General features: G+C 64.0%; 1 protein-coding gene across 1 annotated transcript; it reads left to right on the forward strand.

The window, feature by feature from the left end:
- The first annotated feature begins 1,743 nt into the window (after nt 1-1,743).
- On the forward strand, nt 1,744-6,243 carry LOC128898159 (fibulin-7-like). The gene is made up of 8 exons (XM_054170220.1): nt 1,744-1,903; nt 3,760-3,916; nt 4,037-4,207; nt 4,372-4,497; nt 4,663-4,785; nt 4,874-5,011; nt 5,098-5,236; nt 5,862-6,243. Exons 1-8 carry the CDS (start codon nt 1,832-1,834, stop codon nt 6,220-6,222), a joined length of 1,287 nt encoding a protein of 428 aa, XP_054026195.1. The 5' UTR covers nt 1,744-1,831; the 3' UTR covers nt 6,223-6,243.
- The last annotated feature ends 7,920 nt before the right edge of the window (nt 6,244-14,163 follow it).

Genomic DNA, 14,163 nt, shown 5'->3' on the forward strand with positions numbered 1-14,163 from the left:
ACCACCACGGGCACCAAGCCAAAGAGCCGCTCCAGCAAGCTGGGCTGCATGGATACAGGGTGGGAGGGTGTGAGGGACAGGGGGCCAGTGGTGGGAGAGATGCTGGGCTCAGAGGGGCACATCTCAGCAGGGCAGGGGTCCTTGAGTCCGTTCACTCAGGGGGATCAGCAGCACCCCCATGGTTCTGCCCAGTGCTAGGGGGCTGGGGGTGCTCCCCGGGTACAGGCCAAATGTGTGGGCTTTAAAGATCCCTGCTTGGGGGTGGCAGGGGGACAAGGACATGCTGCCATGCCCCTTCCTCTGGGCTGCCAGGAGCAGGAGGGACAGGCACTCTCACGCCCACCAGCAGAAATCCAGCTCTGGAAGCCTTCAGCCCCCTCCCCCTGAGCCCAACTCCAGCCCTGGACCTCAGCCCTCAGGCTGATCCCAGCCTCAGCCCTCATCCAAACCCTCCTGTCTGCATGGACCTAAACCCTTGGTACTGGTCCTAACATGAACCTTAACCCTAACCCCAACACAAAACCTTAGCCCTACCCTCCAACCCTAAACCCAGTTCTAACCCTAATGCTAACCTTAACTAACCCTAACTCTGAAACTCTACCTTTATCCTCAACCCTAACCCTAACCCTGAACTCTAGCCACAACCCTAACCCCAACCTGCCTCTACCCCTGCCCCAAATGCCAGTGCTGACCATTAAGCCAACCTGCTCCCAGCTCACACAGTCACAGAAGGGTTTGGGTTGGAAAAGCTCTCTGAGGTCATCCAGGCCAACATCAGCCCAACCCCTCCATGGCCACCAAACCCTGGCCTCAAGTGCCATGGCCACAGGGTTCTGGAACACCTCCAGCCATGGGGACTCCACCACCTCCCTGGGCAGCCTCTGCCAGGCCCTGACCCCTCTGGCAGCAAAGGAGTTGTTCCTCCTCTCCAACCTCAGCCTCCCCTGGCACAGTTTCAGCCCAGTTCCTCTCCTTCTATCACCTGAGCCTGGGGAGCAGAGCCCAAGCCCCAGCTGGCTGCAGCCTCCTCCCAGGGAGCTGCAGAGAGCAAGGAGGTCTCCCTCAGCCTCCTCTGCTCCACACCAACCCCCCCCAGCTCCCTCAGCTGCTCCTCCCCAGCCCTCTTCTCCAGACCCTTCCCCACCTTGCTTGCCCTTCTCTGGCCCTGCTCCAGCTCCTCAGGGTCCTTCTTGCACTGAGGAACCCAAGACTGAACCCAGGATTCAAGGTGTAGCCTCCCCAGTGCCCAGGAAAGGGCCTGATCCCTGCCCTACTCCTACTGCAGCAGAGCCCCAGGGTGCCCCCAGAGTGCCCCCCAGGCTCCCTCCGGGCCAAGCTCACTGCAGTGAAGCTGTGCCCAGCCCAGGCACCACCCGCCTGCCCTGCTCAGCACCCCTGGCCCCACCAGAGAGCTGGAGCCCACAGCTGACCCCAAGGCCATCCCTTCTCCCAGGAGACTTTCCCACGCTGAGCAGAGGACCAGGATTAGCCTCCTCCTGCCCCCCTGCGTGCCAGGGAGCCCCGGAGCCGTGTGGGGAGCACAGCACAACCGTGACAGCCACCGCCTGGCCCCAGCATCTTCTGGCCCTGTGACCTGAAAGGCCTCAAAGCCTCTGATGTAGGAAGAGGGAAGGGAAGGGAGGGGGCTGGTGCCAGTGCCAAGGAGAAACTTTCCTACAGCTCAGCCTGGGCTAGGGGAAAGAACAACAAACAGGCTGGAAGGAGACAGATAAATCCCCGGCGGCACGGGGCCGCGCTGCCAGCGCGGGGCAGAGCTGCACCTCTGGCATCTCCTTCCTGCAGCCTCTGTGTGGCTGGAGCCAGCCCCAGCATGATGCTCCTCATCCCACTGCCAGCCTGGCTGGCCCTGGGCATCCTGCAGCTGTGCCTCTCCAGCGCCCAGGTAAGGACCTTCCCTCTCCCCCTCCAGCCCCTTGCAGGCCATCTGCTGGGAGATGCTCAGCACCCAGCTCACACCACCCACAGGATCCCAGCATGGGGAGGGTTGGGAGGGAGCTCTGGAGCTCACCCAGCCCAACCCCCTGCTCCAGCAGAGCACCCACAGCAGCTTGCCCAGGGGCACAGTGCCCAGGGGGGGTTGGAAGCTCTCCACACCAGGAGGCTCCACAACCTCTCTGGGCAGCCTGCTCCAGGCCTCCAGCAGCCTCACACCAAACAACTTTCTCCTCCTGCTCAGCTGCAGCCTCCTGGCTGCCACTTTGTGCCCCTTGCCCCTTGGCCTGGCCCTGGGCACCCCTGAGCAGAGCCTGGCCCCAGCCTCCTGCCCCCCACAGCTCCTTTAGCTCTTGCTGAGCATTGCTCAGCTCCCCTCTGGGGCTGCTCTTCCCCAGGCTCTCAGCCCCAGGGCTCTCAGCCTCTGCTCCTCACAGAGCTGCTCCAGGCCCCTCAGCAGCAGCTTCAGAGCCTCCCCTGGGCTCTCTCCAAACTCTTCCTGCTTTCTCTTGAACTGGGGAGCCCAGAGCTAGACCCAGGGCTCCAGATGTGGCCTCAGCCCCTCATCAGCTCCTCCAGGTGGGGGTACAGCACAGCCACAGTGTCTGCAGGGCTGCCCAGGCCTGGCAAGGACACTCATGCAGCTTTCCCCCTCTAGCACCAAGATGGTTGATGCTTGATGGTTGAGCACCAAGATGCCCACCCAGGGCATCCAAAACTGCTCCACAGCATCCAAGTGCCAGGGCAGGGCTGGGCAGAGGAGCTGAGGCTGGAGCAGATCTGGAGCCAGGGGCAACTTCCATGCTGGGAAAGGGACAAAGAGCTTCTGCTCAGGGCAGGGCACCCAAACCAACCCCAGAGCTGCTGCCTGCCTGGCAGAGTCTGTGGCAGGCTGTTGTGGGAGCCTGGCAGTGCCAGGGACATCCTTGTGTCCATCTGTGAGAGGGCAGGAGAGCTCTGCAGAGGGAGCTCAACAGGCTGGGCAGAGGGGCAGGGGCCAAGGGCAGGAGATTGAACACAGCCAAGTGCCAGGGGCTGCACTTTGGCCACAGCAACCCCAGGCAGTGCTGCAGGCTGGGGGCAGAGTGGCTGAGAGCAGCCAGGCAGAGGGGGAGCTGGGGAGAGTGGTGGAGAGCAGCTGAACAGGAGCCATCAGTGTGCCCAGGGGGCCAAGAAGGCCAAGGGCAGCCTGGCCTGCAGCAGGCAGAGTGTGGCCAGCAGGAGCAGGGAGCTGATCCTGCCCTGTGCTCAGCACTGCTCAGGCCACACCTGGAGTCCTGTGTCCAGCTCTGGGCTCCTCAGGTCAGGAAAGAGGTTGAGCTGCTGGAAGGTGTCCAGAGAAGGGCAACAAAGCTGGGGAGGGGTCTGGGGCACAGCCCTGGGAGGAGAGGCTGAGGGAGCTGGGGTTGGAGCCTGCAGAAGAGGAGGCTCAGGGGAGACCTTCTTGCTCTCTGCAACTGCCTGCAGGGAGGTTGGAGCCAGGTGGGGGTTGGGCTCTTCTCCCAGGCCCCCAGCACCAGAACAAGAGGACACAGTCTCAAGCTGTGCCAGGGGAAGTTTAGGCTGGAGGGGAGGAGAAAGTTCTTCCCAGAGAGAGTTGTTGGCCCTGGGGATGTGCTGCCCAGGGAGGTGGTGGAGTCCCCAGCCCTTGAGGTGCTTAAGAACAACCTGGATGAGGCCCTCGGTGCCATGGTTGGGTGGATCGGATGGTGCTAGGGTGCTGGGTGCTAGGTTGGACTGGATGATCTCGAAGGTCTTTTCCAGCCTGGGTGATTCTGTATCCTGCGTTCTGTGTCCCCGTGGCAGGAGTGCCTGAGCCCGCAGCAGGCGCTGAGCGCGGTGCGGCAGATGCAGAAGCTGCTGGCGGCGCAGGAGGCTGCGCAGCTGCGGGGCGTGCGGGGGCTCCGGCAGCAGCTCAGCCTCCTGCAGAGCCGCCTGCAGAGACCGGCCGCCAAACGCAACGGTAACCGGCCCGGTCGGGACACCCTCCCCCAAGTCCTTCCCCGCCTCAGTCCTCGGCGAGGACCCTGCCGCGGGTTGAGCAGGGCGATGCCCAGCCTCAGCCGTGCCCATCTGCCCGCAGAGACCTGCCCGCCGCCGGCGGTGCCGCCGCACGGGCGGCTGCTGGGTCGCAGCCTGCGGGTGGGCCACGACCTCCACTTCGTCTGCGACGCCGGGTTCCGGCTGGTGGGCTCGGAGACGCGGACCTGCCGGCACGACCGCCGCTGGAGCGGCACCCAGCCCTTCTGCAGAAGTGAAGTGGGGCGGGCGTGGGGTCCTGCCCGCCGGGAGCCCCTCGCCTCCCGCCCGTCGCTTTGCTGCCCCAGCTGCGGGGAGAGCAGCCCAGAGACGGGCTGGCAGCAGGGCGGGCTGAGGGTGGCCTTCTCCAGCCGGTGTTCATGAGCTCCTTCTCCCTAGGTATTGACGACTGCTCCAGCAGCCCCTGCGCCAACGGCGGGACCTGTGTGGATGGCGACCAGAGCTACACGTGCCTCTGCCCGCGGGGGTGGTCCGGCCCCAGCTGCCAGAGCCCCGTCTACGCCTGTAGGTGCCCAGGTTTGGGCTGCAGAGGACGGGGATGCTCAGGGGGACGGCGCCCAGCCGCGCTGCACCCATCTCCCCCTTCCCTGGCAGCCTCCCGGGAGCTCAGCCCCTCCCCAGCTCCCTGTGCCCCCCACGCCGGCAGTGACACCCCGCTCTTGCCCGCAGACTGGGTGGCACTGAACAGCACGTCCTTCAGCCGCCAGCCCCGCTGTGCCCAGGGCCGCTCCGGCTCCCGGCGCTGCAGCTGCGACTCTGGCTTCCAGCTGCGAGCCAGCGGCGTGTGCCACGGTAAAGGGGGGCTGGGGTCGGTGGGGAGAGGGGAAATGGGGGCTTGGCGGCGGTGGGAGCCTCGGACACGCCTCGCTCTGTCCTGCAGACGTGGATGAGTGTCAGCTCTTCCAGTCCAGCCCCCAGACCCGGCTTTGCGCCCACAGCTGCCTCAACCTGCCCGGCTCCTACCGCTGCCTCTGCCCCCCCGGCTACCTGCTCCACGCAGACGGCAACACCTGCGAGGGTAAGGGCAGGGGGCATCCCGCGGGAGCGGGGGGTGCAGCGGGGGGCAGCAGGGACAGCCCCGCTCACCCCCTGTCACCGCCACAGACGTGAACGAGTGTGCTGAGAAGCAGCACAACTGCACCCAGGGCGAGCTTTGCATCAACACCTTCGGGGGCCACCGCTGCGTGCGCCCCAAGTGCCCTCCCCCCCGCCACAACACCAGCTACGTCAAGACCTCTGCCTTGTGAGTACTGCCCGTGGCTGTGCCACCGTCTCCTCTGGTGCCCTGGGGACAACATGCTGTCACCTAGGCGCAGACGAGAGGGTGCCAGCCAGATTGCCACGTGGGGTGTGCTCGGCACACTCCCGATGGCCCTTGCCAAAGGTCTTGGGATGCCGGTGGCTGGGGGTGCGGGGAGGAGTACCCCAATATATGGTGGCTTTATGCAGGACCTCAGCCCACCAAAGCCCCAGACTTGGGGGGAGGGGGGGGAATGCCACTGTTTCCCCCTCACTGCACAGTCCCATGGTGCCACCGGCTGCCGTCCAGCGGGCAAAGCCCCCCTGGTGCCACTCTTGGGATTAAACCCCTCTGTGGCCAAGCACAAGCCAGCCAAGTGGAGGAGCAGCCCTGCAGGAGGCACATCTGAGCCTGCCTCCATGCCTGGTCTCCGCTCCCGGTCGCAGTGTGGGAGCCTGCCCCGGAGCTGCCCCCCTGCGATGCCCAGCGTTTGCCTGGCAGAAGCAGGCGTGGCAGAGGTCGGGCAGTGGGCACGCCGGGACGCGGGGGCCCCGGCAGCGGGGGGGCTGGGCTGGACGGCTGCGGGCAGCCCCCCGCTGAGCGGCGGGGACCCCTTCTCTCCTGGCAGCCAGTGCGAGAGGAGCCCCTGCCCCACGGAGAGCCGAAGCTGCCGCCTGGCCGCCACCTCCATCTCCTTCCACTACCTGCCGCTGCAGGCCAACCGCACGGTGCCCCACGTCCTCTTCACCATGTCCACCGCCCGCGGCGTGGGGGACAGCCTGCGCTTCGCCATCGTGGGCGGCCGCGGCCAGGACGTCTTCGCGGTGCGGCGCTCGGACCGGCAGACGGCGGAGCTGGTGCTCAGCAGCCCCGTGGCGGGGCCGGCCGCGCTGGAGGTGGAGCTGGAGATGAGCGAATTCTCCCGCAGGCTCCTGCTGGCCAAGCATATCTTCAAGGTCACCACCTTCGTGTCCGCCTACGAGTTCTGAGCCTCTGTGGAAAGGGCTGCGGGGGCCAGCCGGGGTCTGTCCTGGGGGCGTGCTGGGGGGGGGTGGGTGTTCAGCTCCAGGGGGTCCCAGTTGCTTGCCCCGCTTGGAGACATCCCTCTCCCTGTACTGCTTGCTCGTGGCTGGGAGGGCAAAGCCAGCGCAGCAGAAACGGTGCCTGGAGCACAGGCTGTAGGGAAAACCCCGTGGGCAATGGGGGGAACACACACACACCAGCCTGGGGGTTGCCTGCCTCTGCTGGCTCCCCTTCACTCTGCCCCCCATGGCACCTGCAGGGGCATGGCAGGTGGCACTGGCATTCGTGTCCAGCTCCTTGTATCTTGTAACCTCTAATAAAAGAAGAGCTGTAGGAAGGGTGTCCTTCCTCTGTGCCAGCTGTGGGAGAGCAGCCCTGGGCACACCTGGGGGCTGTGGGCACAGCAGGCTCCCCTGCAGAGCTCAGGCTGCCAGTAGAGCTGTCAAGCCCCCACCCAGGATCATGCAGTGCCTGGATCCTTCCCAGGGGCCACACTGAAGGGTATCCCGCTTCAGGACTGGGAGGTGGCCTGAACATGCTGCCTTGCACAGCCAAGCTTGTCCCCAGCCTCTTTGTCAGGTGCCCAGGAAGGGCAGCAGAGCTCCCTGGCACCAGGTGAGCAGGGCACAGTGACCAGGGATTGTATTTCCCTGCAACCAGGGGACTTCCCTCTGCAACAGCCCTGGCAAGAGCCAGCCATGCAGGCAGCCAAGCACTCAAGCTGTTGCCCTGCTCTTGGCCCAGGAAGGGTGGGCAGTGAGGAAAAAATAAGAGAAGACCTCCATGCTCCTTGGGCAGCCCTTACAGAATGATAGAATCAATAGGGGTGGAAAAGGCCTCAAAGATCATCAGGTCCAACCTGGCACCCAACACCTCCTGGCTGCTAAACCATGGCTCCAAGTGCCACATCCAATCCCCTCTTGAACACATCCAGGGCTGGGGACTCCACCACCTCCCTGGGCAGCACAGCCCCAGGGCCAATCTCTCCTGCTGGGAAGAACTTTCTCCTCCCCTCCAGCCTGAACCTCCCCTGGCACAGCTTGAGACTGTGTCCTCTTGTTCTGGGGCTGGGGGCCTGGGAGAAGAGCCCAACCCCCACCTGGCTCCAACCTCCCTGCAGGCAGTTGCAGAGAGCAAGAAGGTCTCTCCTGAGCCTCCTCTTCTGCAGGCTCCAACCCCAGCTCCCTCAGCCTCTCCTCCCAGGGCTGTGCTCCAGACCCCTCCCCAGCTTTGTTGCCCTTCTCTGGACACCTTCCAGCAGCTCAACCTCTTTCCTGACCTGAGGAGCCCAGAGCTGGACACAGGACTCCAGGTGTGGCCTGAGCAGTGCTGAGCACAGGGCAGGATCAGCTCCCTGCTCCTGCTGGCCACACTCTGCCTGCTGCAGGCCAGGCTGTCCTTGGCCTTCTTGGCCCCCTGGGCACACTGCTGGCTCCTGTTCAGCCTACTATCAACCAGCACCCCCAGGTCCCTCTCTGCCTGGCTGCTCTCAGCCACTCTGCCCCCAGCCTGTAGCTCTGCCTGGGGTTGCTGTGGCCAAAGTGCAGCCCCTGGCACTTGGACTTGTTGAATGCCATCCTGTTGGCCTCTGCCCATCTGCCCAGCCTGGCCAGGTCCCTCTGGAGGAGTCCTTCTACCCTCTAACTGATCAACATCTGTTCTCAGCCTGGTGTCATCTGCAAATTCACTAATGACTGCCACCCCCCAGGGCCCTGAGCAGGTGGGAGGGGGATCCTGCCCCTCTGCTTTGCTCTGCTGAGACCTCACCTGCAGGACTGTGTCCATCAATGGGACCCCAACACAAGAGGGTCATGGACCTACTGGAGAGGGTCCAGAGGAGGCCACCAAGAAGATCAGAGGCTGCAGAACCTCTGCCCTGGGGCCAGGCTGGGAGGGTTGGGGCTGTGCAGCCTGCAGGGGAGAAGGCTGCAGGCAGAGCTGAGAGCTGCAGCTGCAGAGCTGCAGGGCAGCTGCAGGCAGGCTGGGCAGGGACTGCTGAGAAGGGGCTGTGGGGATAGGCCCAGGGGCAATGGTTTGGAGCTGGAGCAGGGCAGAGTTAGGTTGGAGCTGAGGAGGAAGCTGTGCAGAGGGAGGCTGGGGAGAGCCTGGCCCAGGCTGCCCAGGGAGGTGGTGGAGGCTCCATCCCTGCAGCCCTTCCAGCTCAGCCTGGCTGTGTCCCTGGGCAGCCTGCTGCAGCTGGAGCTGGCCCTGCTACCTGCAGGGGGTTGGACAGGATGACCTTGGGGGGTCCCCTTCCAAGCCACTGCAGTTTGGGAAGCTGTGAGAGCCACCAGCAGCTGAAGGTTGAAAAGGTGATCGAGGGCCTTTGGGGACAGCAAAGGAAGGACACACTGCCCTGGGATGCCTTCCCAGAGCACACAGAAGCCTTCTGAGGTGTGTGGCTGGCTGGCCTCTGCCAGTGCCCCTCACACAAAGCCTCTGCTGTGCACAGCCCTCAGGCAGCCCATAAAGGCCTCCTTGTGTGCCTGCCACTGGCACTGCTGCCTGCCAGCCCCTGGCACTGGGCTGCATGGCTGGAGAGGGAGAGGCTGCCCTGGGGCTGGGCTGCAGCACAAAACCCCACAGCTGGCCCCTGCCCACCCAGGAAAGAGGCTGGGGGGGAAGGAGAGAATAAGGGATCCATGGAATGGGGTTGGGTTGGGAGGGACCTCAGAGCTCAGCCAGCTCCAAGCCCCTGCCAGGGGCAGGGACCCCTCCCCCCAGCCCAGGCTGCTCAAGGCCTCATCCAGCCTGGTCCTCAGCACCTCCAGGCAGGGGACAGCCACAGCCTCCCTGGGCAGCCTGTGCCAGGCTCTCCCCAGCCTCCCTGCCAACCATTCCTTCCTCCTCTCCACTCTCAGTCTCCTCTCTCCCAGCCCCAAGCCATTCTCCCTGCTCCTGCCACCCCCAGCCCCTTCTCCCAAGCCCCTTCCTGGCTTTCCTGTGGCCCTCTTTGGGCCCTGGCTGGCTGAGTGCCAGAGCCCCCCTGGCACTGCCCAGCTCCTCTGCCCCTGACTGACTGTAGCCAGGGCCCAGCAGAGCCACATGGAATGGTTTGGGTGGGAAGGGAGCTGCAGAGCTCAGCCAGCCCCAGCCCCTGCCCCCAGCAGGGACATCCTCCCCTAGAGCAGGCTGCTCACAGCCTTCCCAAGCCTGACCCTGGAGATCTCCAGGCCTGGAGCCTCAAGCACCTCCCTGGGCAGCCTGCTGCAGGGCTCCAGCAGCCTCCTGGGGCAGAGCTTGTTCCTCACATCCAATCTCCATCTGCTCTGCTCTCAGTTCAAACACTGTCCCTCATCCTGGCACTCCCAGCCATTGTCCAAAGCCCCTTCCCAGCTCTCCTGGAGCCTCTTCAGCTCCTGGAAGGCTGCTCCGAGGTCTCCCTGGAACCTTCTCTTCTCCAGGCTCAACAGCCCCAACTCTCCCAGTCAGTCTCCAACCCTCCAAGGCTGCTGCTAATCCATGGTCTTCAGCACCACATCTCTGTGTCTTTGAAGTGCTTCAAGGGCAGGGGACTCAGGCACCTCCCTAAGGACTGGCATAGGATCATAGAACCCCAGAGCTGTCAGGGCTGGAAGGGAGCTCCAGGCTCAGCCAGCTCCAAGCCCCTGCCCTGGGCAGGGACACCTCACCCCACAGCAGGTTGCTCACAGCCACCTCCAGCCTGGCTGCAAACACCTCCAGGGCTGAGCAGGAGGCTTCCACCACCTCCCTGGGCAGCCTGTGCCAGGCTCTCACCACCCTTAGGGTGAAGAACTTCCTCACATCCTGTGTGTGTCTCCCCTGTGCCTCCCTCCCAGGCCTGGCTGCACACAGAAGATGCCCCCCAGCTGCAGTGCCATGCCCTGCTCTTGCCCATGCTGGGGGGTGAGCAGGGGCACTGATGTCACAGCTTGGAGGGAAAGCTTCAGCCTAGAACCTGCCTGCAAAGCCTGAAAGGAAAAGAATGCTGAGGGCTACAGAATTCATTGCATTGCCCCTGGGATACAGAGCAGAGCCAGGAGCAGTTGTTGCTCTTTTCCTCTCCTCTCACTTCTGCTTGCAGCTTTCCTCTTGCTCTCCCCTGTGGCCTTGCCAGGGGATCTCTGTTGTGACTCCTGTGTGAGGCAGTGAGAGGGAGGGACGGAGGGAGGAGGTGAATGGGTGCCCTGGAGCCACCTAGGGGGGCTCTGAGGGGTTTCTGTGGTGTTTATAGATTGTAAATATTTTGCCCCTCTCTTGTGTATTCTCTTCATGTTCATTGCACTTCGTGGGTCTGCAGTTCAGGTTGCTTGCAACTGGAGATTCATTTCAGAGAACCACAGAGCTGTCAGGGGAAGCTTAGGCTGGAGGTGAGGAGAAAGCTCCTCACTGGGAGAGTTGTTGGCCCTTGGGATGTGCTGCCCAGGGAGGTGGTGGAGTCCCCATCCCTGGAGGGGTTCAGGAGGGGATTGGAGGTGGCTCTTGGTGCCATGGTCTAGCCATGAGGTCTGTGGTGCCAGGTTGGACTGGATGATCTTTGAGGTCTCTTCCAGCCTTGGTGATTCTGTGATTCTGTTGGAAGGGAGCTCCAGGCTCAGCCAGCTCCAAGCCCCTGCCATGGGCAGGGACACCTCACCCCACAGCAGGTTGCTCACAGCCACCTCCAGCCTGGCTGCAAACACCTCCAGGGCTGAGCAGGAGGCTTCCACCACCTCCCTGGGCAACCTTTTCAACCTGCAGCTGCTGGTGGCTCTCACAGCTTCCCGGACTGCATTGGCTTGGCAGGGAGCCTCCAGGGTCACCTCATGCAACCCCCTGCAGGCAGCAGGCACAGCTCCAGCTGCAGCAGGCTGCCCAGGGACACAGCCAGGCTGAGCTGGAAGGGCTGCAGGGATGGAGCCTCCACCACCTCCCTGGGCAGCCTGGGCCAGGCTCTCCCCAGCCTCCTGGGGAACAGCTTCTTCCTCACAGCCAGTCTCTAGCTCCCCACTTGTAGTTTGTTTGTTTTCCATTCCCCTGTCCTTTGGTTTGCTTTACTGCAGCAGGAACCGCAGCAAAACCCGCGAAGCACCGGGGCTTTCCCGGGCCGTGCGGGTCCGCCGAGCCCCTAAAGCCGGCGTTCTATTGCAGCATGCCGGGCTGCTTCCCGCCGGATCGCCCTTGGCCATTTTGTCCCTCTCGCCGCGCCGTAGGCCCCGTCCGTTGCCATGGCGCCGGTCCTGGCCGCTTCCCGCCGGATCGCCCTTGGTCATTTTGTCCCTCTCGCCGCGCCGTAGGCCCCGTCCGTTGCCATGGCGCCGGTCCTGGCTGCTTCCCGCCGGATCGCCCTTGGCCATTTTGTCCCTCTCGCCGCGCCGTAGGCCCCGTCCGTTGCCATGGCGCCGGTCCTGGCCGCTTCCCACGTGATCGCCCTTGGTCATTTTGTCCCTCTCGCCGCGCCGTAGGCCCCGTCCGTTGCCATGGCGCCGGTCCCAGCGGCCTGAGCCCGGCCGGAGGAGCCGTGAGCTGCCCTGGCGGCCTCGAGCGGGAGGCCGCCGTTACCCGCCCGGGCATGAGGCAGGGACGGGGCCGCTCCCAACCGCTTCTGCGGGGAGAAGGTGAGGAAAGGGAAGGTGGTGGAGCAGCGAGAGGGGGTGCCCCGCTGCCCCCCCGGGCCCGGCTGCATGTTCCCTCCTGCTGCCCGGTGGCCGAACAGGCGAGGGGGAGAAGCTGACAACTCCCTTAGCTGGCTTATAGTTAACTACGGTAGCTACAACCAGCATCAGCGCAGTTCCCTCCCCTCTGCCTGCGCTGCTCGAGTGAGCGCTGAGGGCTGGGGGTTGGACTTGGGAAGGTCTCTTCCCAACAAACTCCTCCCCGAGAAGGCTCCAGGGAGACCTTCTGGTGGCCTTCCAGGGGCTGCAGGAAAGCTGGGGAGGGACTTTGGAGGGGGTGAGGGAGGGCCAGGCCTGCGGGGGATGGAGCAAAAGGAGAAGTGGGGAGCTGGAGATTGGCTGTGAGGAAGAAGTTGTTGGGCAGGAGGGTGGTGAGAGCCTGGCCCAGGCTGCCCAGGGAGGTGGTGGAAGCCTCCTGCTCAGCCCTGGAGGTGTTTGCAGCCAGGCTGGATGTGGCTGTGAGCAAGGTGTCAGTTTCTAGTCCTCCTCCCTCCTTCGTGGCTGCCAAAGGAGTTTCTCTCTTGGTGGATGCTGTGTGGTGTGAGTGCAGCTCCAGCCCCTGTGCTGCAGTGGGGCCAGCAGCTCTCCCCACACTGCTCTGCCCTAGCTGCAAGGAGAGCTTGGCCTGAGATAAAAAGTGATCAAAGGCTGGAGAGCCTCTGCTGTGGGGCAGGCTGGGAGAGCTGGGGCTCTGCAGCCTGGTGTCGAGAAGGCTCCAGGGAGACCTCAGAGATGCCTGCCAGGACCTGAAGGGGCTCCAGGAGAGCTGGGGAGGGACTTAGGACAAGGGCCAGGCCGAGGGAGAATGGCTTGGAGCTGGGAGAGGGCAGAGTGAGAGTGGAGCTGAGGAAGGAATTGTTGGCAGGGAGGCTGGGGAGAGCCTGGCACAGGCTGCCAGGGAGGCTGTGGCTGCCCCCTGCCTGGAGGTGCTCAGGGCCAGGCTGGATGAGGCCTTAAGCAGGCTGGGCTGGGGGGAGGGGTCCCTGCCCAGGGCAGGGGCTTGGAGCTGGCTGAGCTCTGAGCTCCCTCCCAAGCCAAACCCATTCCATGGATCCATCAAGCAGTTGTTCTGCCCTCTTCCTCCACAGCCTTCTGCCATGAGCACCTCCCCAGAGCACAGCTCCCCAGTGCCCTCTTTGCTCTTCTCACTCAGAGGAGGTCTACTCCATGCAGCCTGGCACAGTGCCTGGCTGGCTGCAGGCCTGGGCTGTGGCTGCAGCCAGCCCTCAGCACCTCATGCAGGCTGTGGCACTGCCTTCTGCCTTTTGTCCCTACCCCATCACAAGCTCCTGTGCAGCCTGCCCTCAGCTGTGTCACCATCTCAGCCTCCCCAGCTCTCTGTGCCCCTGGCAGCAGCCAGGCCAGGGCTCAGCCCCACTCTTCCTGTCCTCACATACAGAATCAGCCAGGCTGGAAAACACCTCAGAGCTGCTCCAGTTCAACCTAGCACCCAGCACCATCCAATCAGCTCAACCAACTCAACTCAAGTGCCTCAGCCAGGTTGTTCTTAAGCACCTCCAGGGCTGGGGACTCCACCACCTCCCTGGGCAGCACATCCCAAGGGCCAACAGTTCCCAGTTTTGGGAAGAACTTTCTCCTCACCTCCAGCCTGAACCTCCCCTGGCACAGCTTGAGACTGTGTCCTCTTGTTCTGGGGCTGGGGGCCTGGGAGAAGAGCCCAACCCCCACCTGGCTCCAACCTCCCTGCAGGGAGTTGCAGAGAGCAAGAAGGTCTCCCCTGAACCTCCTCTTCTGCAGGCTCCAACCCCAGCTCCCTCAGCCTCTCCTCCCAGGGCTGTGCCCCAGACCCCTCCCCAGCTTTGTTGCCCTTCTCTGGACACCTTCCAGCAGCTCAACCTCTTTCCTGACCTGAGGAGCCCAGAGCTGGACACAGGACTCCAGGTGTGGCCTGAGCAGTGCTGAGCACAGGGCAGGATCAGCTCCCTGCTCCTGCTGGCCACACTCTGCCTGCTGCAGGCCAGGCTGCCCTTGGCCTTCTTGGCCCCCTGGGCACACTGCAGGCTCCTGTTCAGCTGCTCTCCACCACTCCCCCCAGCTCCCTCTCTGCCTGGCTGCTCTCAGCCACTCTGCCCCCAGCCTGCAGCACTGCCTGGGGTTGCTGTGGCCAAAGTGCAGCCCCTGGCACTTGGCTGTGTTCAATCTCCTGCCCTTGGCCTCTGCCCCTCTGCCCAGCCTGTTGAGGTCCCTCTGCAGAGCTCTGCTGCCCTCTCACAGATGGACACAAGGATGTCCCTGGCACTGCCAGGCTCCCACAACAGCCTGCCACAGACT

This window comes from Dryobates pubescens, chromosome 19, assembly GCF_014839835.1.
Source record: "Dryobates pubescens isolate bDryPub1 chromosome 19, bDryPub1.pri, whole genome shotgun sequence".
NCBI classification, from domain to species: Eukaryota; Metazoa; Chordata; class Aves; order Piciformes; family Picidae; genus Dryobates; species Dryobates pubescens.